The 26,710-nt window shown below is 47.3% G+C and overlaps 1 protein-coding gene across 1 annotated transcript in view; it reads left to right on the top strand.

Annotated features, from left to right (window-relative positions):
- LOC146867001 (uncharacterized) overlaps positions 1 to 26,710 on the top strand; it is a 171,857-nt gene that overhangs the window by 133,733 nt on the left and 11,414 nt on the right. Inside the window, exon 6 of the mRNA XM_085614766.1 lies at positions 25,733 to 25,765. Coding sequence (XP_085470892.1) covers positions 25,733 to 25,765 — 33 coding nt within the window. The remainder of the gene's footprint in view (positions 1 to 25,732; positions 25,766 to 26,710) is intronic.

A 26,710-nucleotide genomic window follows, 5' to 3' on the forward strand; every position in this document is an offset into this window, starting at 1 on the left:
CTGCTATGAATCAGACCAATACATATTGGAGCCCATAAAGTGGAAAGTGACAGCAATGCATGTTAAAAATCACATATGATGTTTGTATCCCAGAGACATGCAGCACAGTGAGAACAAAGGTAAGCAAGAGCCAGGCCGGATCCCAAGACTCACAACATAGGCATTGCAATGACACACTCTGCATACTCACAAATTATGTAGGTGTACCCTAGGACTGCGAGGTTACAATAACACACTTCACACCACTCCGGCAACAACCCCAACATGTCCACAAACACTCCACAAGGTGTCTGATCATGCAAACAAAGAGGCATTCATCAACTGGATCATACATGTTTGAAAGGGCAATGCTCATGGGCACATACACATGAACACCTCTGCTAATGATAGGACACTCAAACTCACACTGTCTGATGACTCCAGTAAGCACATGTACATCCATCCATTTGATTATGAATCCATACCTATCTAAGATGAGAACACACCCACACTGGTGTGTACACATCAAGATAGATCACACAGAGATGTTGTACCCTGTCCACCCCACAAGTCATCATGTAAATTGGAATAGATTCTCATGATGGAGATCAAACAAATCTGACAAGTATGAATAAATAGAGCTCAGTTAACATAATGAACAGGACCAGAGTGGACCATCACAGACAAGCAGATTGCCCCCCATCAATCCTCAGAGTCAAAAGTGAACATTAGTTGCCGGAACCTCTGGTAACACCTGCAATATCAACTTAAGTACATGCCAATGGGAAAGTGGGAATTCAGAGCATGGAACCAATAAACATATACACATACATTGTACAGCATCATTAGTAAGGCCAGTGACAACTCTCAGAACATAAATATATTTTTATCACAAACTCAGTATCAGCCTGTAAAGTGCAAAACATTAAGGGCAACGGCCAGTCCAAACTCAAGTCCGCACATGTGTACTTTGAAATTCCACACAGATTATTGAAACACAGTCCACAGCCATGGCAATATCAACCGGATAGGGCCAGCAAATGGGCAGCTCAGGCACCACTCAGGGAGGAATGGGGTGGGAAGGGGGACTCTGCTTCAAATGTTTGGAGAACTGGAACTCGGGGGATGACTGTCTGGGGTGGTCAGAGGACTGGACCTGGGAGGGGGAGAACTGGTTGAGGTAGAGGGATGCCTGGATGTGGAGCCTGAGGACTGGCCGGACCTGGTGGAGTCATTGCATGGGGAGGTGGAGATAAGCAGTGGGGAGGCTCAGTGGCTGATATTGCATGTGGGCCAAGAGATAGGTGAGGTGGCCACAACAACTTCCTTCTTCCCAGAAAGTGGAGCAGGTGCACGTGAATCCTTCCGGGAAAAACCTTCGGATCTGGTTGTCCATTTGGGAGGTGGGTGGGCTTTTACCCTGCCTCCCCTTTTTTGGAGCTACCACTACCTCACTGCTTCTCTGTCCATGCTTCCTAGTTGATGGGTGGGTGGGAGTGGAAGTCTTGGGCAGAACAGCCCTCGGAACGGGGGGGCAGTTGTGGCAGGCAACAGGCCCATGGCAGCCAGTGCAACTTCCTGTGCTGATTCAGGATCAGCTGCGGATCTTGGAGGGCCCTTAGAGGGCGAGGAATGTGAGGACTGCAATGTGGATGCATGTTTTTTGTGTTTCGGCTTCTCTGTGTCCTGTGATGTGCTTGTGGTGGGGCTGGCATGTGTGCTCTTTGTGTGCCTTGGGGATGATGTCTTGTGTCTTTGTCGCTTGGACTGCTAACCTTGTGTGCTGCGTGGGGATGACTTGGTGACTGAGTACTCTGGTATGTGTGTTCCCTGGTCAGTTGGGATCACTGGCAGGGTGGTTGTGGAAGGGACAGGAGCTGGAATGTGAGCCTGTGAGTGCAGAATGGCTGCCGTCAGTGTTGAGGCCAAAGACTGGACAGTCCTGTGCAGGCAACCGATGTCAGAATGAATGCCCTCCATGAACGCAACAACCTGTGACAACTTGTTGCCATGATCCTTAAAGGCATTCAGGAGCAAAGTCTGCCCCACAGACATCTGCCGCAAGATGTCTATGGCCTCCACACTGAGGGCAGCAGGGGACATAGGGGCTGGGGCAGCGGTGCCTGGGGGGAAAGATACCCTACCTTTCTAAGGTCAGCCGGCCCGGATACCAGTTGGGGGAGCATCAGAGAGGGTGGACACAGGACATGGTGTGGCAGACGATGAAGCAGAGGTCGATCCTCTTTTGCCTGACAACACTGAATAGTCACCGCTGGATTGTGAGGAAGTGGAGGTAGGCGTTTCTGGAGCGGACTCCTCCAGGGCACTCTTGTCCCCCTCCGATGTGCTGGTCCCCTCAGTGTCGCTGTACTCCCGGGGAGCAGTGATGCCAGTAGCTTCACCAACGGTTTCGGGTTCCTCTCCTTCTCTGACCTCGGTAGATTCTGTAGGAGACAGAGACACTGGGAAGTGGCCGGATCACAAACATGTTAGGCAATACTAACCAAAATGCTTGAACTCAAGGGTCACATTTGACTCTCCATGTATTGTCTGTATAAGTCAAAATATTTCTATGAGCACCTGATGCATATTAACATGCTTATTGGACAGTCATGCTGCATGTTGCGTTCATACTGCCAAATTGCTAGGCATGTGTTGGCATCTCAACATCACATCCTATTCTCTGTAGGCACATCTACATGCCTTCAGCTAAGAGAGCCACACATCTGAATTCACTGCATGTGTTACACTGGAAGTTTGAGGTGATAGAACCCCGCACATAGTAAGTTAAAGGAAACTATTGTTGAGTGACATGGCATCTTTACAGATACTAATTTGCAACACAACTACTGTTGAACATTGGTAAGCAATCTGTAGATGTATCAATCACATGGAAATGCACATCAATCTCGAAAATCACCCTGACATGATGCTCACTGATGTTCACTTCCAGTTGATGCCACAGAGACTGACACTTACACTTATGCTGATGTTACCTGGCCATGTGACAATACAGTACAGGCAAAGAATCTCTGCACTCACCACTGAGTCAACTGAGAGGCACTAGCGACCACTCACAGGTTACTGCCTTGCTCTGGGCTGGGATTTGTGCAGTCTTTCATGCGCAACATCACACTTTGTACTAAACTCACCCCCAACTTGCTGCAGCTGGGCCCTCAGGCATCCATCCAGCTCTGGCTGTGTCACTGCCAGGATGCGGGTCAATAGTTGGGTCATGCTCCGTTGCCCCAACCAACCAGTCCGAGGAACCAGGCCCAGCGTCTTTTCGGCGACATTTTTGCTAAGGCGGCAGATGTCATCCCACCTCTTGTGGCAGTGGTTGTGCCGACGGTTAGAGACCCCAAGGGCCTGCACCTTCCGGGCGATGGCCCTCCATATTGCCTTCAGATGATGGACCTTGAGCTGCAGGTAATGGACACAAGCAGAGACATTTTAACACTTTGTTGTGGTGCATTGTGTGTCAGTACACAGTGCATACACATGAACGAGTCTACACATAATGACACCAAAAGAAGGATGTCCACTGTACATGTATCAGATGCGAGAGGTAATTTCACACTAATCTAGACAGTAACAGGCCCTGCACTCTTGTGCAGACTGGGCTCATCTCCATAGTAACCCTGTAGAATGAGCACATCCCATAATCACTAAGCTCTTCCCAATCAACACTTACCATCTCACTAATGCACCTATGTACACGAAATGAACACATAAAGGACATGGCACAGGAAATGTGTGTCCAAAAAGAGATTTCATGAAATCATCATTGTAACTGTACTACTGATAAACCATGTCCTCAGGGCTGAGGGGGAACAAGGTTCAAAACCATGCACTTGAACTCATTTGGTTACACAGACTCAAACATGTATACATCATCTTTTTTGAGATTCACATGTGTGATGTTTTGCACCTATGGAGCTGCAACATTGACGATTGTGCCATCCTCCCCACATACTCAAGTGCATCAAGTAGTACTTCATGTTTGGGAAATGCAGACGATAAAATCAGCAAGCACCAATATTGTCTGAGGTACAGAGCACTGTTCAGTAGCATGTTGTGAGCCTTCTGAGCATCCTAAGTAAGTTTAGCATTCACTTACCAGTCCCTCTGGAGCACAACAGAGCCAGCCGTACTGTCCAAGAACCTCGTCCACCAGGACCTCCAGCTCCTCTGTGGTGAAGGGACGGGCCCTCAAGTTCTCAGTGCAAGCAATGTCTGGTTCCAGAGATGAGGTACAGCAGCAGTACGTGGTGAGGAATGGCAGGTAGCAGTGTCTCTAGGCAAGTGACAGGTGTGGACATTTCACAGGCATATATATAGGGCCCTAGGCTTGTTCCAGTTTTGCTCTGCTGATACCATTGGCCAGCCCAGGTCGCATCATTCAATTGGGGCCAATGCCGGGCTCACAGTGGCGGAGCACGCCTACCGTGGGTTTAAAAATTGTAAGCTGCTGGCGGTTACCATTGGCTGATGGCTATTACTCATAGGCGGTGACGCACTGTGGAGGTCAGGAAGCAGCGACCGCAATCCTGCATCATTCAATTGGGACCAATGCCAGGCCCTGCAGTGGTGGAGCACACCTACTGCGAGTTTCAAAAATGTAAGCCGCTGGTGGTTCCCATTGGCTAATGGCTATTACTCATAGGCAGTGACGCACCACGGAGGTCAGGAAGTGGCGACTGCATACTTCATCATTCAACTTGGGCCAATGCCAGGCCCCGCAGTGGCGGAGCACGCCTACCGCAAGTTTCGAAAAGGTAAGCCACTGGCGGTTACCATTGGTTGATGGCTATTACTGATAGGCGGTGACGCACTGCGGAGGTCAGGAAGTGGCAACCCCAATCCTGCATTATTCAGTTGAGGCCAATGCTGGGCCCCGCATTGGCGGTGCACGGCTACCGCGAGTTCAAAAATGTAAGCCGCTGGCGGTTCCCATTGGCTGATGGCTGTTACTCATAGGCCGTGACGCACCGCGGAGGTCAGGAAGCAGCAACCGAAATCCTGCAATATTCAATTGGCGCCAATGCCGGGCCCCGCAGTGGCGGAGCACGCCTACGGCGAGTTTAAAAAAAGTAAGCTACTGGCAGTTCCCATTGGCTGATGGCTATTACTCATAGATGGTGATGCACCACGGAGGTCTGTAAGCGGCGACCGCAATCCTACATCATTCAATTGGGGCCAATACTTGTTACTGCTGTGGTTGCCATTTACCGTGCCTGTAAACACCTTTTGCATTTCTATTCTCACTTTGCTAATTGCATCACTTGCCCCAACACATTTACCTAAAGTGATTTGTGCACCCTGTTAAGGTATTATAGAGTGTGACCTTTGAGTTAAGTCTTCACACACATGGTATGTCAAAGAAAAGGAGAGTGAAATAACATTCTTTGTTATGCCTTGTGGCCAGCATGGAATGAAATGTGTTGAGGAGTCAAAAAGGACAAAGGCCTCTCGCACTGTACTAATGTTGAGTATTGGAACATTCAACCTGTGAACACTGTTTGAATATCCCTTGCTATTTGACTGTCGAGTTCTCGGACATGGGTTGTCTTATGTGCCAGTGATGTTGGCTGACATTTAGATGTGTCCATTGTACACAAATCAGACATACTCATAAGCTTTAGCACTTTCAACACACGTACTGCTGTGGCATGCAGTGTGCCTAACTGCCATTGCCTGCATATGTTTTCACATACCTCAGAGGAGTGCACATGTGTTACAAACAATCATCATTCTGGCCGACATCATTGGTCATCTTCAGCCATGTGTGCATGTATGCACAATCCATGTATATTTGTGTATCATTTTGGTGAACATGGCAATGTCTGTCACACAAAATCCTCACACAGTCACAATGGACTGACCTCATAATGTTCATATTTGTCTCTCTACTGTGCTGCATATTCATGTATTGTTGTCCAGCTGACACTCACTGGCCTCATTTCGTAATGTTGTTGGGTATTATGAGAATGAAGCATGAGGTCGTGCAGTGACAGCATATACATGCAATTCAGCATTGATGAACACATCTATCGTAACCGCAAATGTTACCACTCGATTAATGTGCAAGTGGTATGCCAAGCAGATCAGCTCATATCACACATGTGTGCAAAGTATCCAGGTTCAGCACATGACTCATACATTCTGCGGAACAGCAGCATACCACAATTGATGGCAAATCTTCAACCAGAGGGTGCCTGGCTTGTTGGTGAGTAGGCTGTGTCACTGAGTGTGATGTATGTGTGACATGTTGCTCTCCTCACATATTACTATTACATTGTTTGTCTGTGTGTCTCACAACTAGGTGACAGGGTATCCCAATCATCAGTGGTTGCTGACCCCATTGAGGAATCCAACTACGCCCAGGGAAGTCCACTTCAATGATGCCCATGGGAGGACCCATTGTGTGGTGGAGTGCACTTTTGGACTTCTAAACTCTAGATTCAGGTGTCTGGACAAGAGTGGTGGTGCACTTCTCTACTCACCCCAGAAGGTGTGTCAGATAGTAGTAGCATGCTACACAACCTGGCCTTGCATAAAGAGATCCTCCTGATTCAGGACGGCGATTAGCAGCAGCAGACCCTCGCTGCAAACCCACACATGCCCAGTGACGATGATAGTGGTGAGGAAGAAGGTCTTGACCTGCTTGAACAGCTCATCGCCAACTACTTCCATTGAGTGTAAGTTAGCATTGAGCAACTATGACTGTGGCTGTGTGCTTTGCTGTTGTCTCCCAAACTTGGAGGATTCTTGCAGGGATTCTGTCCACAGACAGAACTATGCGCAAGAGTATAGGACTTGGGCAGGCAGGGACTGAGTCATCCTACCATCTGAGTATCCATAGGCTCAGAATCGAATAGCTATAGTGCCTCACTAGCTCTCCTACTCACTGACAGTGAAACAAGCGCTTATACACTCCAGAACACAACACTCTCAGATCTCTCAGGAATTGCAGTAACAAGACACACCCAGATGCCCTCACTCTTATACTTGTCCACAATGAGATCAGTGGAAGAAAAGAAATGTTTTCAAGTGTTTATTTCAACTAACGTGCCCTAACACGCAGTATACATGCCACAACAAGCAGAATGATGCAGAATACAAAAACAGTCAGCATAGATACATGTTTATATATCATGAAGGAAGATTTCATATTAATAAGCCCTAAGCAGGAAGACCTACGAGCCTACCCCTCCTCCCCTTGCTAGAAGAAGTCTTATTATTTATCCCAAGATCTCTGGGCTTTGTCAGCAGACCCCATTCCTCAGCCTATAGATGGGGAAATGTACATCACATGTGCTGTGTCGCTCTTCTCTCTGGAAGGATCCCTCTCCAGATGTGGGGCACCTAGCCCACCTCAAAATATTGTTAAAAAGGCACCCATGCTCTCTAGCAGCTGTGAGAGTTTGTTGAGTCTGGGTACTAGGGCCTGACCAGAACAGAATAACAAGGGACATTGTTTTAAAACCTTTGACGTGATGTTCAGACTACTCCAGGACCGCGCAAAGAACAAGGACAGTTCTCATGTGAAAGACATAAACAAAGCTACTTGCAAAACAACAAACCCATGTATTAACGTGCACTAAAGCTGCATAATGGAAGGCGGGCTCATACGAGGAGACAATGCTCACAAAGGCCACATAACAGCCTCCCCTTGCTCAGGTCTGTGGTACCAAGTGGAACAGACCGCAGAGGTAAGCAGAGTCAAAGCAAATGCAGACAGGGTCAAATTTTGAGTAAACCAAATGACATTTCTGAAGGAGGTGAGAAAAGGTAAAACTATATTGAATTAGTTCCAAACAGTTGCGGATGCTGGTAAGTAGCTACGAATTCAAGTAAACCAAACACTCTAATATCAACCATAAGGTCAGACAGACCATCAATTCTTTTTGGTATCTTTTGAATATTGGCAACGGCGATAGCAAAATCCCTAAACCTCTTTTTGCCTTCAAACGAAATAAAACCTTAAGAACCATCTAGTCAAAGGGAGAATCTTGGAGAAATTGGCCCCTTTTCAGACTGCCATCTCGGGCCTTGAACCTGTGAAGGGGAACCACCGCTGTGGCACCTGTCAGGCATGCCCTAATGCCATTGTGGGTCACACCATTAAGATCAATGAGCGTTCCATTTTATTACAGGAAATGACAAACTGGCGTACCCCTAATGTGACATATATGATCACATGCCCATGTGATCTCATATACATCAGAGAAACAGGACGAGAATGTAGAACCAGAATTGGTGAACACAAGTCGAATATTCAAATTAAAAAAGCCTCTGCCCCCCTGGTGAGCCATTGGCTTGATAAGGGCCATACTGAAATGGACCTTATGTCGTCGATCTTGGAGAAGATCCGCACCATCCCTGGTAAAGACTCGAGCCTGATTAGAAAGAAAAGAGAGTTTTTTTGGATCTATCTTTTAAATTCTGTCAACAGGGGTTTGAATGAACACTGTCCTTGGGAAAACGCCATCATTTGACCCTAATTCAACCTCTATTCTATGCTGACCCGTTCTGGGATGTTTTTTCAATATTCCATGTTTCTGTCCCTTTGCTTTTCCATCTTCTTGGGATAACTTGTCCACTGCTTTTAATCATTATTGCCCAGATACCTATTAATTATGTCTCCGTTGAACATATGGCAACTTGGTTCGATTATTAGATCCTGTGTAGAATAAACTGAAGAGGGCTTTCGATGTAGGTGTGAGCCTTTTTACTCTGTTTTAAGATGTCTGCTGTACTCAGATTGATAATGTTTATTAGGTATTCTGCCCTTTAGTCTACTTTTCATTTCTATGCGGACTCTAGTCTGTCCTCTAATGGGAGGACATCGTAGATTAGCGGCCCTTTAAAAAGGCGGAGCCCCGTTCGAGAACCCGTCCTCGGCCGGATACCTCCCGCCTTGCCGAAACACCGCAGAGCATCCTCCTTTGGCCGATCGTTTAATAAACCTCAGGTAAGAATGCGCCCGTTGACGCGAGTCTACGTGTCCACCATATCTCTTCCATTGTTTACTTAGAATGCGGACAAGGAAACTCGGAACATATTCTTGTTCCCGATGGTTTGCAGCTAAAATACCCTTCACCCTCCCCCTTCATCGGGGATACTCATGGAGTGCGGCGGCTCCCCTTAGTTTTTCTCTGATTTTTCCTTAAGGATAGGCGTAATTTTCTGTTACACCCTTGTGTCTTTGCCAAAACACATGATTAAATGTATGTGCGTTCTTATATAGCGCTCAACTTACCCTTGGGCATCTCGGCGCTTGCATTGGGAACCCGTCCTGGCTTTTCCCTGTGAGATAACCCATACTGGGCATCCCCAAGGTGAAAGCCAGGCATCCCACCGCAGGGGGGGGGGGCCGTAGTGGAGATTAAGCAAGTATGGGATCCCCATACTGTTATTTGCCTTCGGTTCTGAGTTCGCTATGTAACGACGGTGTTGGACTTGGCCCTTTTTGCAGGGTCATCCCTAAACTTTTTGCCTTCCTCCTGTATTTTTTCTGACCTGTTGTTGGCTGTTTTATGACTCTGGGCACCTTACCACTGCTGACCAGTGCTAAGGTGCATATGCTCTCCCTATGGTAAAATGTATACATTGATTGGTGTCCATGTTTGGCTTATTCGGTTTACTATCAGCCCCTAGTAAAGTGCACCAGGAGTGCCAGGGCTTGTAAATGCGAATGCTGCTGGTGGGCCTGCAGCACTGGTTGTGCCACCCACAGAAGCGGCCTAGTGAAATGTGTCTAGGGTCTGCCACTGCAGAACCTGCGTGCAGTCTGGTACTGTCATGCTGGCTGGGCAAGTGCACACACTTGCCAGCCTCCAAACCTTCCCTTTGCCTCATGTTAGTCACCCCTATGGTAGGCCCACGGGCAGGGTGCATTGTAGGTGTAAGGTAGGACAAGCCCTGAGTGTGTGGCATGTCCTAATAGTGAATTACAGCCATTTTCGTTTTTCACTATTGAAGGCTACCTGCTCTCCATAGGCCAGAATGGGCTGCTGGAGTCACTACACGCTGTGACCCCAGTGGACTCATAGAGCATGGTAGAATGTCAAGTTTAGTATGCCTGAACTCAGAATAATAAAATACTTCTTGTAGTCAAGTTTATTTTAATATCCTGGGTTTGTAAATACTACTGTTAGAAAGTTAGTATTTACTGACCTGACCATCTCAGTCCGCCTCTGCTGTGTGTGTGTGTTCTGCCTAGCAACAGTAAGGAGCAGGGTTGGGGAATCCCCAGAGACAGGTTGGCTGCCAGGTGGTGGGTAGAGAGATGACACCAGGATGGGTGGGAGGAGTACACCTTGACTCTTGAATAGACCTGTGCTCTGCCACCACAAAGCCGGCGCCGCCCCCTGCGGAGCGGCTGATGTCTCTGCCCTGCTGCTGAAAGGAAAGAGCAGAGTCACCATAACAAAGTGCTCCAGAACTGGACTGAGCCAGGCCCAGGCCCCCTGGCGCTAAAGAACAAAAGAATCATGGTATAAAAGTAGGAGCCTGGCTCCTAAGAAATTAGAATCCTGTTTACCACAAAGAACCTCTGCCCGACTAGAAGGAGAAGAAGACGCTGGAGGAGCTGGCCTGCTGCTTGCCTTGCTGAGAAAGGAGAGGAAGAGACTTACTGAAAAGACTTTGCTACTTTGTGCTTGAACATTCTCCAAGGGCTTGATCTGAGCTTGCCCCCTGAACTGAACCCCAGGACCAGTGGGTTCTCTGTGCTTTTGCTCGTCCTCCAATTCGAGCCGTGTGTGCATCCCGCTGGAAAGAGACTGCGCCCCTCATCGCCCCTCCTAGGGCCGTGACACTCAGAAGCTTGCCTGCCTCAAACCCGTGAGAGCCCCGCTCCGTCCAGAGCCGCTCTCTGTCACCGGGCCAGGCCGCCTGCATCCCTGTCACTGCCTGCTACTGGAGCGCGCTGACCGCGCTATCACCCCTCCCGCCGGAAGCCGTCCGACGACTGTGATCTACGCCGGGTCATCCAGCTGCACTGACCGTGCCCTGTGACCCCGCTTCGCTATCCCCGGACATCTCAGGCCGCGCCGCCCCCGCTGTGGAGACCCCCCTGCACCGCCGTGCTAAAGGGTCGCTGGCCGCGCCTGCCTACTTGCCCACACCTGCTGATTGAGGACCCAAGAACACTTCCCAAGCTGAGAGTCGCACCGACCTGTGCCGACTCTCCACATCACGAAAGAAGTTCCAGTATCGGGCTCGGGGCCCGCAACGCCTTATTTCCCCGTTCGCAGGAGCTGATCTCTGTGAGTACTGGAACCACAAGTAACATTTGCAAGAGACTACAAGGTCTCCATTTGAAGCTACGAACAAAGAACATTTGCCTGCTTTACAACCTGGTGGCATAGCGAAAACGTTATTGGTCTTGTGATAAGTCTGCTGAGATATATATACCTATTTTTACATAAAGAAGCGTATTTTTCTACATATCCAAGTCTGGTGTCCGTTTCTGGGGGTATTGATGAATTTACTGTGTGTACGATTGTAAGTGCTTAACCAACAACGCCTGAGGAATCGCCTTGGCTGCTCACGCCACGCACCTAGAGGGTGAGCAAGGGTCATTCAAAAGGGGTTATCCTGCGCCCTGACGTAGAGGAGAGGGTTCCTGCTTGACACAAGGGCAACCTTGCGCCACCCAGAGACCCCCAAGTCTAACATTGTTGGCAGCGGCTGGGATTTCGGATTTGCACTTGTGATTTGCATACAGTGAATTATTAATCACCAGATAGTGAGAGCAGACCAAATAACGCAGCCACAGGTTTTCATTTTTGGAACTTTGTTGAGACATCTGCCATTACTGCAACCATGCCTGGCTCACTCTCTGCTGGAAGAGCGCTCTCTGTGATTTCTGGAATAGATGAGATGGATTGGGAGAGACTGGAAGGCTACACGATGGAGCAATTGAAAGGCTACAGTGTAAAATTCCGAGTTCCCCATGCTGGATTCAAGAGGAAGAACCAGTACACCAAGGCGTTGAGAGCCTGGAAGGAGTCACGAGACCCACGGAATGCGGGGGACATCGTTCCACCCGACAACCTTGGGGAGCCCAGCAGAGTCCTGTCGCCAGAGGAGCTGGCAGACAGGGCAGCAGACAGGGCGCATGCAATGGAGATGGCAAAGTTGGCAGGAAAAATGGAAATGGAGAAGCAGAAGTTGGCCTTGGAGGCACAACGACGCCAAATGGATCATGATCTAAAAATGAGGGAGTTGGATCGCAAGATCAAGAGTTTAGACCGCTCTCCCTCTGGTGGCAGCAATATTGAGTTTTACAGTGCTGAGAGAGTAGTACGCACACCCAGAGATGTGGCGCCTGACTTGAAGGAGGGGGTTAACATACACCAGGAGGTTCAAGGGCATGAGGTAGCTCCAGTAGTGCGCAGTGTCCCTGAAGGGAATAGGGTAACAGGCGCAGGGGTTCATAGTCCTAGTGGAGGGAGGGACACTCTACTGACTCTAGCTGAGAGGTACAGGGAGAGGGGTTCCCCCAAAATTGAAGTCCTGGTGGGTGAGTGTGAAGACCGCCCAGAAGAGTGTGGGTTGTGGGAAAGAGACAGTCAGATACTGTCTTGCCAGTCTCAGGAGAGTGGTGTGGAGTACGTGTGTGAGGCACTGGATGGTAAGGTGAAGGATAGTTTGGTTAACCCTGCTAGGGGGCTGTGTGATCCAATTGTGGGAGAGCATATTGTAAGTCCCTGTTTTCCAGAGCTATGCCAACACCTGTTGGAGAGTGAGTTCTCTGACCGCAGAGAGCCCACATTGGAGGCAGACCTTTTGGTGGATTCCAGAGGGTCTGGAGAGGCATTGGGGAGTGACCCTGTGGGGAGTGGCTCAGGTATCTTCCAACCCAGAGTGGTGGAAGTGGTGCAGAGTAGCCCAGCTAGGTCCCATGGTAGTGGGAGGGGTGTAGGGGCTCACGTCCTGTCTCAGTGGAGAAGGAGTGAGTGTGGGGCTGCGTGCCCCCAGGTGCCCGAAACCCAGTCTCAGAGCCTGGATGGTTCTTTAAGGGAACACCAGGCGGGGAACCTAGGCTGTCCTGATGGGCCACCCGTTGAGGGGGATCCCCTAGTGTCTGGTGAGCTGGGAGTGTCTGTAAGCAGGCCTCCATCAGTTCTGGTGTATGGCAGTACCGCTCCAGTGGGGAGGGTGCAGAGGTCCAGATTGAGGGGTGAGAGGGGGAAAGAGTCCCCAGTGGAAGAACCGGTGGGTCAGGGGTCAGCCAGAAGGGCTGCATCCCCCGTGAGTGACCATGGTGACACCACTTCTGTCCTGGGGGATCTTCAGGCGCTGTCAGATGGACAGGGGTCGGGAGATCAGCGCCAGGCAGACTGTCACACGACACATGAGTTATGTGTCACCCTCAGGGGGGGCATGCGTTCTCCCCAGGAAGTCCTGGTGCGCCAGGCGAGCGTTCAACCGCATGGGTTGGTCCCAGGGTTGGGAAGCCAGGTTCAGGTGTTGTCTGACCTGGAGGGTGGGACCACTGTAATCAGTGTCCTGAACCATGTTGCTTCTGGGGTTACCACGCCAGTTGGGAGTGGGCAGTACTCTGGAAGGGGGTGCAGAGGGAGGGAGTCCTCGCCTCTGACCCCAGCTCAACTGAAGGGTTTAGACCCTAGGTTGGAGGGCCAGGTTCAGGGTGTCCCCCCGGACCTGGACGCCCAGTTGCAGGATAGAACACCTGAACTGGTGGGCGAATTGCGCAGGACACCTGCCCCAGGTGCCCTGGCAATTCTGGAAGGGGGTACCACTCCAGGTGGGAGGGTACAGAGCCCCAAGGAGAAGTACCGGGTGTGGGAGAGGCCACCCCAGTCTTGGGTCCAGCCGCCAGGTACAGTCCTGGGGCTGGTGGGTCAGTGCCAGGATGTCATACCTGACCTGACAAGGGGGAGAATGGACAAAGGGTGCCAGGCACCTGGGGCTACTGCCCCCCGCTCCCTGGCGCCACAGAGGATTGAGAACCCTGAGAGGCATACGGCCTGGGTCTCATCCCTGACTACTGTCAGTGGCCACTGTAGCATTTTGCTGTCTGTCTGTTGGGACACACCAGTGGGCCAGTTAAGGTTAGGTGCTGCACAGGTGGTGTCCACAGGTGAGGAGAAGGGTTCCCCATGGATTGGCTTGGTGGGCCCTGAGAGTATGGACAGAGGGAGTCCGATAGGTTCAGATTGGCATAGAAATGGAGTCTGCCCCTGCAGTTGCGGGCCAAGTCCTTGTTCTATCGCCCCAAGCAGGGAAGACCATCACGGTGGTGATTGGTCTACCCTGCGTTTTGGCTGGAAGGGGGTTGTGTTGGACTTGGCCCTTTTTGCAGGGTCATCCCTAAACTTTTTGCCTTCCTCCTGTATTTTTTCTGACCTGTTGTTGGCTGTTTTATGACTCTGGGCACCTTACCACTGCTGACCAGTGCTAAGGTGCATATGCTCTCCCTATGGTAAAATGTATACATTGATTGGTGTCCATGTTTGGCTTATTCGGTTTACTATCAGCCCCTAGTAAAGTGCACCAGGAGTGCCATGGCTTGTAAATGCGAATGCTGCTGGTGGGCCTGCAGCACTGGTTGTGCCACCCACAGAAGCGGCCTAGTAAAATGTGTCTAGGGTCTGCCACTGCAGAACCTGCGTGCAGTCTTGTACTGTCATGCTGGCTGGGCAAGTGCACACACTTGCCAGCCTCCAAACCTTCCCTTTGCCTCATGTTAGTCACCCCTATGGTAGGCCCACGGGCAGGGTGCATTGTAGGTGTAAGGTAGGACAAGCCCTGAGTGTGTGGCATGTCCTAATAGTGAATTACAGCCATTTTCGTTTTTCACTATTGAAGGCTACCTGCTCTCCATAGGCCAGAATGGGCTGCTGGCGTCACTACACGCTGTGACCCCAGTGGACTCATAGAGCATGGTAGAATGTCAAGTTTAGTATGCCTGAACTCAGAATAATAAAATACTTCTTGTAGTCAAGTTTATTTTAATATCCTGGGTTTGTAAATACTACTGTTAGAAAGTTAGTATTTACTGACCTGACCATCTCAGTCCGCCTCTGCTGTGTGTGTGTGTGTTCTGCCTAGCAACAGTAAGGAGCAGGGTTGGGGAATCCCCAGAGACAGGTTGGCTGCCAGGTGGTGGGTAGAGAGATGACACCAGGATGGGTGGGAGGAGTACACCTTGACTCTTGAATAGACCTGTGCTCTGCCACCACAAAGCCGGCGCCGCCCCCTGTGGAGCGGCTGATGTCTCTGCCCTGCTGCTGAAAGGAAAGAGCAGAGTCACCATAACAAAGTGCTCCAGAACTGGACTGAGCCAGGCCCAGGCCCCCTGGCGCTAAAGAACAAAAGAATCATGGTATAAAAGTAGGAGCCTGGCTCCTAAGAAATTAGAATCCTGTTTACCACAAAGAACCTCTGCCCGACTAGAAGGAGAAGAAGACGCTGGAGGAGCTGGCCTGCTGCTTGCCTTGCTGAGAAAGGAGAGGAAGAGACTTACTGAAAAGACTTTGCTACTTTGTGCTTGAACATTCTCCAAGGGCTTGATCTGAGCTTGCCCCCTGAACTGAACCCCAGGACCAGTGGGTTCTCTGTGCTTTTGCTCGTCCTCCAATTCGAGCCGTGTGTGCATCCCGCTGGAAAGAGACTGCGCCCCTCATCGCCCCTCCTAGGGCCGTGACACTCAGAAGCTTGCCTGCCTCAAACCCGTGAGAGCCCCGCTCCGTCCAGAGCCGCTCTCTGTCCCCGGGCCAGGCCGCCTGCATCCCTGTCACTGCCTGCTACTGGAGCGCGCTGACCGCGCTATCACCCCTCCCGCCGGAAGCCGTCCGACGACTGTGATCTACGCCGGGTCATCCAGCTGCACTGACCGTGCCCTGTGACCCCGCTTCGCTATCCCCGGACATCTCAGGCCGCGCCGCCCCCGCTGTGGAGACCCCCCTGCACCGCCGTGCTAAAGGGTCGCTGGCCGCGCCTGCCTACTTGCCCACACCTGCTGATTGAGGACCCAAGAACACTTCCCAAGCTGAGAGTCGCACCGACCTGTGCCGACTCTCCACATCACAAAAGAAGTTCCAGTATCGGGCTCGGGGCCCGCAACGCCTTATTTCCCCGTTCGCAGGAGCCGATCTCTGTGAGTACTGGAACCACAAGTAACATTTGCAAGAGACTACAAGGTCTCCATTTGAAGCTACGAACAAAGAACATTTGCCTGCTTTACAACCTGGTGGCATAGCGAAAACGTTATTGGTCTTGTGATAAGTCTGCTGAGATATATATACCTATTTTTACATAAAGAAGCGTATTTTTCTACATATCCAAGTCTGGTGTCCGTTTCTGGGGGTATTGATGAATTTACTGTGTGTACGATTGTAAGTGCTTAACCAACAACGCCTGAGGAATCGCCTTGGCTGCTCACGCCACGCACCTAGAGGGTGAGCAAGGGTCATTCAAAAGGGGTTATCCTGCGCCCTGACGTAGAGGAGAGGGTTCCTGCTTGACACAAGGGCAACCTTGCGCCAACCAGAGACCCCCAAGTCTAACAGACGGTCTATCTAAAATCTCAGTGTTGTGGTGACATTTTTCTGCCTATTCTATTTGTATCTAGAATTGCTGACACTCTTACCTTGGATATCGAGTATTGCCATCCCAACCCTTAACCTGCTTTGTCGGATATTCTCTACAGTTTACATGCCTTTTGGACATTACCTAGCGCTGATCGTCCCGCCCTGTTGTGAATATCGGGTAGGTTCCAGACGCTTTTGCTCCGGTGAGAGTACCTCTAAGTAATATGTACCTAGAATTCTCCTGATTTACCTTTAACACCTTCTTTCATTCCACAGAATTATTGATACTAGCCCCTGCTGCTTCGAGCGATTCTCCCATGACCTCATCCTGCATTCGGGCATTGGAAACCTCTTTTGGCCCCCAGACCTGATTTACTGTTTTCTCCCGTGTACATCTGTTTACTTTGGGTATGTTTTCAACCATATACAACTATCCCTTTCCTCCGGATTAGCGCTACATAATATTGACGTCTGAATAGACCCTAACTGATTGATCTTTTTCAGATCTCGTACTCGTGTGGATGCTTTTTTGAACACACCTAGAAAACCCCAGTGAATATATTTTTATCGACCAGGCAGAATTGAAGTATGTTTTTAAGCCATTAACTCTTCTTGTACACTTGTGGTGATCTCACTACTGTTTTTCTTTAACTCACAGCACGGGTGACATATTTTGGATTCTTTAAATCACTGAATTAATATATATATAAAGAAAAAACTTTTTCTTAACGAACACGGGTGTGGCTATCCCTCTTGATGATTATCCTTCGTGAGTTCCTCCTGTTTGCACATGTTTCTGGCATTAGATTTGCCTTCTATATCCTCAAAGAATATATCATTTTTTCCTGCTGGAGCGGATCTGCTGAATGCCTAAACCCCATAGGATACCATACGTATAATTGTATCAATATTTATATTTATGCCATATATTTCTCTTGATTAATTTCAGGTGTATTTGTGTCCCTCTCATTACCTACTGGTCTTCGCCCTGATGAAGGTGTGGCCCTATTCTGGGCCCGACACCGAAACGCGCGTAGGCGTTTGAATCTTTTTCGTGTCTCCTCTGATGTTATCCTTATATACCACCAGGATGACGCACATGAAAACCTCCAGCTTAACATCAGTTGGCAGTTTTACCATCTTGACCAATGTGTGACATTTTATTGTTGTGGAATGAATGTATGTTAGTATGAATGTAGTTAGGTGTGGGACATTTAAGAGTATTGTTAATGTTCTTTTTTTATGTAATGATGCATTGTGTATGTCTGCAAAGCCTATTGTAATCTCATGTTAATAAAAATAAATATATTTTTTGCTAATCAAAGTTTCAGTTATATGGCTTGAAAATCTGTATGGTTCAGCTCCAGTTAGTGATACAATATTAAGGGACCCCTGTTTTGGGCCATTTGCTTTATAATTTAGGCAGGTGCTTCTTTCCTAGTGGTTACTTGACGAATCCAAGTAAGCACTGGTAGCTTCGAAGGCAAGCAGTTCCAAAAGACGATCAAAGTCAGCTTCAGCAAAAAGGACCGCCATCCAATCCAGTAGCATGAAGGAAAAGGTGTGCTCCTCGCACCCCATGGATGAAAAGAGCATTTCAGGGCAACCTGGAAGAGGTTCGATGTAGGCATGGCACAGGAGACGTTACGCAAACACACAGGCGCAGCTGGCAGCCCGTCTGCCACGTTGAAAGGCATCCAATAAACGGCTATCACCGAAGCAGTCCTGGTCGTGGGCCAACAAATGACTCACCCACAGATCATAATCCAGATCAGCAAGAGATGTGTTGGAAAGGCAGACATCCAGGGTCCATTGAAAGGGGCATCAGCGACAGTAGAACACAGGTTGCATGAAGGTGAAATAGGCATAGCGGAAGGTTAGCCTAAAACTGATGCGAAGCACAGCTAACGGCAAACATCCAAATATAAGATGCATTCATTCACGGTACATTTGCAACTGACTGGGGTTGGCCTGTACCACAGGACGGGCAGCTATTGCGTAACAGCAGTAGGAGAACAAGCACTCTGCAGAACAGCCAAAGGAGTGATAGTAAACCACCAAATGCACTGGGAAAATTGACTTTTTGACACCCTGTAGTACTCCAAAAATAGTCTGAAATGAAGTAACAAGGCCATAGCCCACAAGTTTAAAAATATGTGCAAGGCCTTCAGTATCAGACGCTTTTAATATTTGGTGTATCAGTTCCCCAAATTAAAGTGTGAAAGGCATGTTTAGCAGTGACTGAATCTTGCTGGACATTTGAGCCACCAGCAATTCGAAGGTCTCACGGGCTGATTCGAGAGCGACTTCTTGTTGAAACAAAAGTGCTTTGAGCCTGCTAAACTCATTGAAGTCTGCTTTCATAGCGGGAATGTGAGGCCACTACTAACTATCAACAATACCATATGGGGGACAAAAAAGAACATTGCTACAGCAAGTAACATGTTGTTAAACTGTTACTATATACGGGACGCCTGCCTGTGGACCGCAGCAGTTGTGTTTTTTCAGGATAAGATAACTTCCGGGGAAAAGGAGATTTAGCGTGGGAATGTTGGCAGGGACTGGTGTTCCTTTTTGACAACATGCAAACATATTGCATGATACATTACATGCCCTGTGTAACTGTACTTGACTTAGTGGAGGCAACAATGTCCCCAACGGCCATTTAACAGGATGTGTTTGGATGCTGGCTCTTGTTGGCACACTGCTAAGGGTTACATTGTGCAGCACTGTGTGAGTTTTACAACTTATGTCATGTCCCTGTTGATGGTAGTAGGGGGATGGGAAGACTCTGCTTCACCGCCCAGCACAGTTCACCCACTAACATCCTACTAAATGCAGTTTAGTTTAAATGCTTACTTAAAATGTAGCTGAAGTGTTTCACCAAAGTTGTGCAGGGAGTGGTACAGAGACCTGAAAGGATTGTGGCAGATTTCTCAGCAAACACATAAGTTCATTTTTGAGCTCCATGAACACATGTGAGTAAAGATCCACAGCACTACCCTGCAACAACCTTGGTGAAACACTTCAACGTAAATTCAAGTAAGCATGGAAACTGAAGTTCATTTACCGGGATGCTTAGGGCTGAACTGTGCTGGGAGGTGAAGTAGTGTGCTCCCATCACCCTTCTGTCCATGTTGATGGTATTGGCCTGTGTTATCTGGAATGCATCTTGTACAGTGTTGCCGAGTGGTATGCTTTAGCAGCCATGCCATCATATGTCAACTCACTGTTATTTTCTTGTGTCATTCTAAGTTCCTCCACACTCTCAATGGATTGTCACATTCAAATCCTGTGATACATTGAAATGTGAGTTAACATGCTACTTACTATGATAAACATAGCACTGACACAAAGGCATAGGGGTGCGAATTGTTTTTATTTTGACATGAGTGACATGTGAGTGGTGAAGTTGAAAGTGCTCGTACATGGATACTTAGGGTAGAACACACAATGGTGGAATTCCACAGTCCAACAGAACACTCCCATCATTGTGGCAATGTGGGGTCGGATGTAAAACAAAATCAATGCTCGGTGTGACACTGGTGACATCAACGGTGGCTACTAGAACTGGTACTGCACGGTGCTGTTGTTGCAGTTGTTGTCGGAGTTGTGGTGGTGTTGGTGGGGGGACAGTTAGGTCCTGGGACTGAGCTTGCCTGGGCAGGTCGGTCATGCTTGTCCTGAAAACAAGGGAATCTACATCCATGAGTTTACCTTCCTGGCGGTGTGACAGGCTTGGCTCATTCATGTCACGGTCGCCTGCTGTTGCTGGTGAGTCACCTGTTAAACAGAGGTTAGATTGTCAAGATGTTCAGTACACAGCACAACTTTGATGATCATGGTTTGAACATATCATTTGAGATGACCTGACTTCTGACATTTGCATTACTTGGCATTCATAACAGTTTGGCAGCAGTCGAGCATGATGTAGAGGTACATACATTGCTCGTTAGTGATGTAACATGGCGGAAGCAACAATTTTACATGAACAGATATTGTATTTCCAAGGACATGTCCTCTGGTACCAACTTGTTGCTCATCCACTTCAGTTTATGCTAGGATATTTGTGACTTTTCTATGAGTATCTGTCTACTGTGCCACACATTCATGATTTCTGTAGTGCTTTTTGTACTGACCTCCTGTGGTTTGTGGTGTTTGACTGAGTCTCCATGCATGTGCTGTGTTGATGTGAGCCTTCATGCTTTGGGACAATGGGACTTGCACATTGGATTTTGGTCATTGCGTTCTTGGGTTTTGCTTTGCGGTTACATGTGACTTCATCAATGACAGTGTGATTCATGTGACCTCTCAATGGGATTAGCTGTGTGTGCACTGACTACAACTTATGGAGCTTTACAGAGTTGGCTGACAAGTGTGGGATATGGTGGTTATATAGCTCCATGCTGTTTGGTAGGGAGGCCAGGGTGCATGAGCTGACTACCTACCTGTTAACTGAAGCAGAGGAGGGTGATGGCTGCAACATGGTTCTGGGGTGATAAGGGTGCCCCATGCTGTTTGGAAGGGAGTACAGAGTGTCTTGTCGCAGTTGTGGTCTTGCTGTCAGGTCTCAACAACCCCCTCCCCAGTCACATGGCTCTGGGGTGGGGTGTGTGCTCCATGCTGTTTGGGAGGGAGGCCAGGGTGCATGAGCTGACTACCTACCCATGAGGTGAAGCAGAGGAAGGAAATGCTAGCCTTGTAGACATTCATATTGAAAGCATGCATTCTACACAAGATTGAGTTGGTCTGGCAATTGAGGCTCACTTGTTGTGCACAACAGTACATTACAGTGGGATGTGATAATTTTGTTTGTACTTACCAGCCTCCACTTCCCCCTCGATTCCTGTGAGACTCTCTAGATGCACTATGGCAAGCACATTCTCCTCCCATTCATTGAGGGTTAGTGGTGGAATGGGAGGGCCGCCACCAAATCTTTGAGCCGCCTCGTTGTTCCTCTAGGTCTGAGCCTTGACCCTGGTCTTGAGGTCGGTCCCCCGCCTTTTGATGTCACTGCATTGACTTTGTTGTAGATCCTTGCCCACATCTGATTTTTGCGCACAAGTGGGGTCTGTTGGACCAGTTTCCCATACAAATGTGGTTCTACCCTAATTATCTCGTCTACCATCACTTTCAACTCTGTGTCTGAGAATTTGGGCATTTTTTGAGTGGCCAGGGTGCAAATTAATGAAATGTGCAGAGTACAAGGTGGTGATGAAGATGTGTGAGGTGTGTCAGGTGTATGGATGAGAAGTGGTGGTGTGTGTAATTGGGTGGGTGTGATGTTGTGCTACGTGAGAATATGGTGTACTGTCTTTCTAGCTCTCTCTGTCGCAGTGCCTGCTTTACAAAGGATGCTGGTCCAGGAAGGGGTTGGTTTTACTCTGTGGTATCTGGGTGTGTCCACATTAGTGATGCCCACCAGGTGTATCTTCCATGCTGACCATAGCTTTCATTTCAGAAATACATTTGTGGTGTATGATTGGTGGGTGTCTGATGTGATTGAGGGCTGCGGAAATTACAGGCACACTTTGAGCATTGTAGTGAAGTTTGTTCTGATCACCATTCATTTTGCCTGATTGTGACCGCGGCGGTCGGAACACCAATGATCGTTCCGCCAGCTCCTCTGTCTCATCTTAATTAGCTGTGCGGTCATTCCGCGGCAGATGCAGCCTTTTTAGTCCATTGGACAGCTTTCCCCGTCCACCGAGGTTGGATTTGCAGTTTTTTCGACCATTACGGACGGTCTAATGTGTATTCCGTCCGCCGCGGTCAGAAATAACATGCATTGGATCGTAATCTGACCGGCGGCATTGCCGCGGTACATGTATGAGTGTTTTTACAGCAAGCACAGCAGACAAAAGCCTTTTCCGTCCACCATCGTATCGGCCCCTTAATCTGGGAATTGCTGTTGGCAAAAGACACAGAGAGAACAATTGGGATGTGGATGAACTGCTAGGAAGAATGCAATGGGTAAAGGTTATGGACTAGTGACAGGCTGCTGAAAAAGAAATTTATGAAGATCAGGTTGCCCACGGAAATAATGAAAGTTATAAAAGCAGTGATAGGAACAGATAGTAATGACAGATAATATACAATACATTCTGAATGGATTTGAGGGAAGGTATTACAAGAAATGGTGCGTAGTGTTCACCTCACTTGTATGGAAGACGCAGGGTCCTCTCAAGAGGAAGATTAACCCCCTCTCCTGAATAATGAAGAAAATGAGTAAGAGCAAATAGTAGTTAAGTGAAATACAAATGGGTTGTGCATGTTAAGAGAATGCAGATATACAATTAATGGAATTTTGACTGGTATTTTGGAAAGTGTATTGTTTAAAAACACAATGGAAAGTTTTTTTCTAAAAACAAAATTACCCTTTGCCTATTAGGGAGCCTAAGTATTGAAGCTATCCTTGCTGTAGTAAAGTCATTGTGGCTGCTGCATTCGGAACTAGTCACAAAGAGTAGGCTTTGCAGTAGTACGGCAACAAAGAAATGAAAGCAGTCATTATTCACACTTTGTGTAAGAATGAAAAGAGCTTCAGGATCCTCTTCTAAATTTATAAATGACAGAAACAAAGCTCACCACTGCTTTGATATAACTATGGGGTTCAGTTGTGTGCCAAATTTGGTCCAAAGATTTTTAGCACAGGCCACAGAGGTGCAGAATTTATCTAAAACTGGTGGCCAGAAAGAGAGTAGCAAAAAGGAGAATGACTCAAAAGGAAGTACTGTCCCTTTCCTGTCGTCCTCCAATTTTAGTTGGTTGTAACTTATACAGGCTTCAACCATAGTCAAAACTAATGGACATTATCTATGATATTTCATAGATCATTAGTCATCTTAAAGATCACCAAACAACTGGATTAGGGAAGCCAGGGGATCAAATTGAGCTCTTCTTTTCATTCTGTGTAAGCTTCTGTTCAGAAGACAGAAACTGAGGAAGCACTACTTCCGTATTCAGTTTGTGAGAAAGTCAGCAAACACGCTATTAGGTGTGATAGATTCCAAGGACCCTGGGTCACTTGATAAGGAACTACTGGTTTACAGTATCAAATGTCACCAGGGTTCAGCAACATAAGTGCAACTGACTGAGCCATGTCGGTGGGATATCTAAGTTCACCTACAAAGGCTATTGCCACAATGTTAGTACTGCAGCCCGGCTGTATTCCATCTCACAGAGGGTGAAGAAGGTTGTTAATTTGTGCTAAACATCTGAAGCAGATTTAATATTGAAATTTGGAAGTATAGGAAATTGTGAGATTGGCTGGCAATCTGCTAAAATTATGGAGCCAAAGTTTGCTTTTTCATACACAGTATGACGATATCTGTCTTCCAGTCTGTATCACAGAAGCTATAAACAGGAGAGAGTGTATAGTGTATCTCATAGCTACTTCTTTGGTGAGTATGGTTTTCTTAAGGATGCAAGAAAAGATAATATTTATACGTGAACCTGAGGGTCGGCAAATTTGGACCAATTGGGCAAATTCTTCTTTTGCCAATACCTGAAATATTGATAGTTACATTTGGGTGGTGTAAGAGGAGCATTCATTTAAAAGTCTGCAATGGCTTGTTTCCTAATATTTAAACCTTTGACAATGGTGTTGATCTTTGCGTTAAAATGATCAACAAACTGGTTGCATTTATCTGTTGATCTCAGTTCATAATGTCTGCAGACTTACTCACTTGTTTCTTTGACAATAGAAAAAAGTCATGATGGATTTCCTTGGAGCTTTAAAAATTTCCTTGGCATAGTGTGCTGTTTTAGTGTTCTTAATAGACGACTTCGCTGTCAGTGGATTTTAAAGTCACTGTTACAGCCTGTAGTGGAGCTCTTATAGGGATCCAGCTTCAGTAGTTTTACTTGTCTGTTTAATATTACAAATACTTTCCTTTTAATGGGGTCATAGGTATTAAGCAGGTACTGGTGGATCTGTTATAGAGCTCCCCCACACTCTATAGACCTCCTCGAATCCAGAAGTTATGAGGGAATGTGTGGCCACTTGACTCTCCAAGCAGATTAAAACAACCTAGCCCAGAAGAATAATGAGAGAATTCTAAATAGCCATCAGCTCCTTTCAAATGAAAGCCTGGAATGCCTCCACCCAGTTTCTCAATCTCTGGGTCACCCTGATTCTAAGAGATGCGAATGAAGCTTTGTGGCTGGTATCTTTTGCTAATACCGCTTGAGGAAGGAAACACAAAAAAGCTACCACAAACAAATGGAATGACTCCTTCCACCTCTTGAGAGCTGCCTATGTTTCAAGAGATATAGATTTTCTACGGAAGACTTGAGCTAAGAAATAGCAATAAATGCACCAGATCACAAACAGTTGCTCATGCTCGCTAAATGCGCTGTTCATGTACGATTTCCCCCTAACTTACGAACAGCATTTAGTGCTTTTTCTTAGCACAAAATGCCAACTCGCTTCCAAAGTGGGTGCGAGAATGCATTTTGCACCAGAAAAAGCTCTAAGTTTGCTCTTTCAGCAAGATCCCCCCCACTTACTCCCTGCATATAGTACTGTTAACTTGGCACAAAATGTACCCCCACATCCAAAATGAATGCGAGGATGCAAAAATAGAGCTAAATGCAATAGAACATGACAATGTGCTCTTGTTGCAGGATTTTTTCCTCTCAAACTATTCATACCTATGCAAGCAGGAGTAAGTGTGTAATTTTCAGCAATTCGGCATCATAGAGTAATGCAGAATTAACAAAATTACTCCGATTACTCTGACATAATTGAAATTCATCTTGGGATGTCAGAGCGGTGATACCTTGTACTTGCGCAGGAACAGAAGATGATTATTCCCAATGCCCCTTCTGGGAAACACCTCCAACGCCCTGTTTTTAAAAGCGCCTGGAAATATCTCCAAAAGGGGAAAGGGGAGTTGGATAAAATAACAAATAACAAGAAGAGACTGGTCATCAGTTTTCTACACTCTAGTTTTTCTCCTCAATGTACAGTTCAGCCTTGGATTGTTGAGTTGTAGCAAACTAAGAACACAATATTATGTCTTAACTACTCTAATATACACAACTCCTAATATCTACCTCTAGTAATTCTATATCATACCTAAATAACCTTGGGCCTTCACTCCTTTTCTTATACAGAAAAATATGTTTCTTTACAAGATGTACTTCTTAATTCTTTCTTTCTTTGTATCTTGTCACAGGAAAAAGAATTCAGGAGAACTCACTCTCTCCAGGTAAGTCTTGTTAGTTCCTTGTCTATATATTTTTCATATGTACAGTTCAATAGAAAAGGGAACTTAGTTCAGTTTAACATGCACTCTATTCATCATCTTTATATTCATAAATATTGTATGCTGTCTTAGAAAGGAAGTTATACTTAGCTTCTTGCGATTATTCAACTTCCTTGCGATACGCAGATACTGCTCACTTGACTTTGGAAGTGTTCACGTACACTTGGTAAATGCTGCTCTTCTTTCTCTGAAATTTTCAACTACGCATGCACACCAGGCGACACTCTCTCTTCATTGAGGAGGAGATATACGCGGAAGCGTAATATGCAGAATCTGAAAATTGAACACTTTGGGGCTTTAAAGTTGACTGCACGACGGCTGGCTCACGAACGGGATAAACCCGATGAATAACCCGACGAAACTACCCTAACTAAAACAACAATGGAAAAGAACTCACACGATGCGTCTCCATACAGGATGTCAGGTGAAGTGCATGGGCGTTCTAAGCTGAGCACTCTAAGTAGAATCTTGGGGCAGAGGAAAAAGAGAAACCAAACTAGTTGTTAATGTCGGCCATCTTGGAATTTCTCAATTTACATGCCTCACTCCAAGTGATGATTCTTCTTCCCTGAGTGATTAATATGGGCAATTCTTGAACTGTGGTACATATTGTAGCATTCTTGTTTCCAGGAATCCTGACATGGGCCTAGTCTTAACTGAGCTAACACTGGCTACTTCAGACAAGCATAAACAAAATAAACTACAAATATGACTTTCTTCTTCTTCCTGTCTCAATAGAAGAAAGAGCCCAAGGTCACTTCCTGTAGGTAACAAGCATTCTAAAAAGAAGAAATATGCCAACACATAAGCCTAACTAATATATTCTGGTTGCCACCCTAGAATTTCAGATTTCAGAGAGTGGGCACTAGAACTTGAATGAGAAAGACC

This window comes from Triturus cristatus, chromosome 1_2 (genome assembly GCF_964204655.1).
Source record: "Triturus cristatus chromosome 1_2, aTriCri1.1, whole genome shotgun sequence".
Lineage (NCBI taxonomy): Eukaryota > Metazoa > Chordata > Amphibia > Caudata > Salamandridae > Triturus > Triturus cristatus.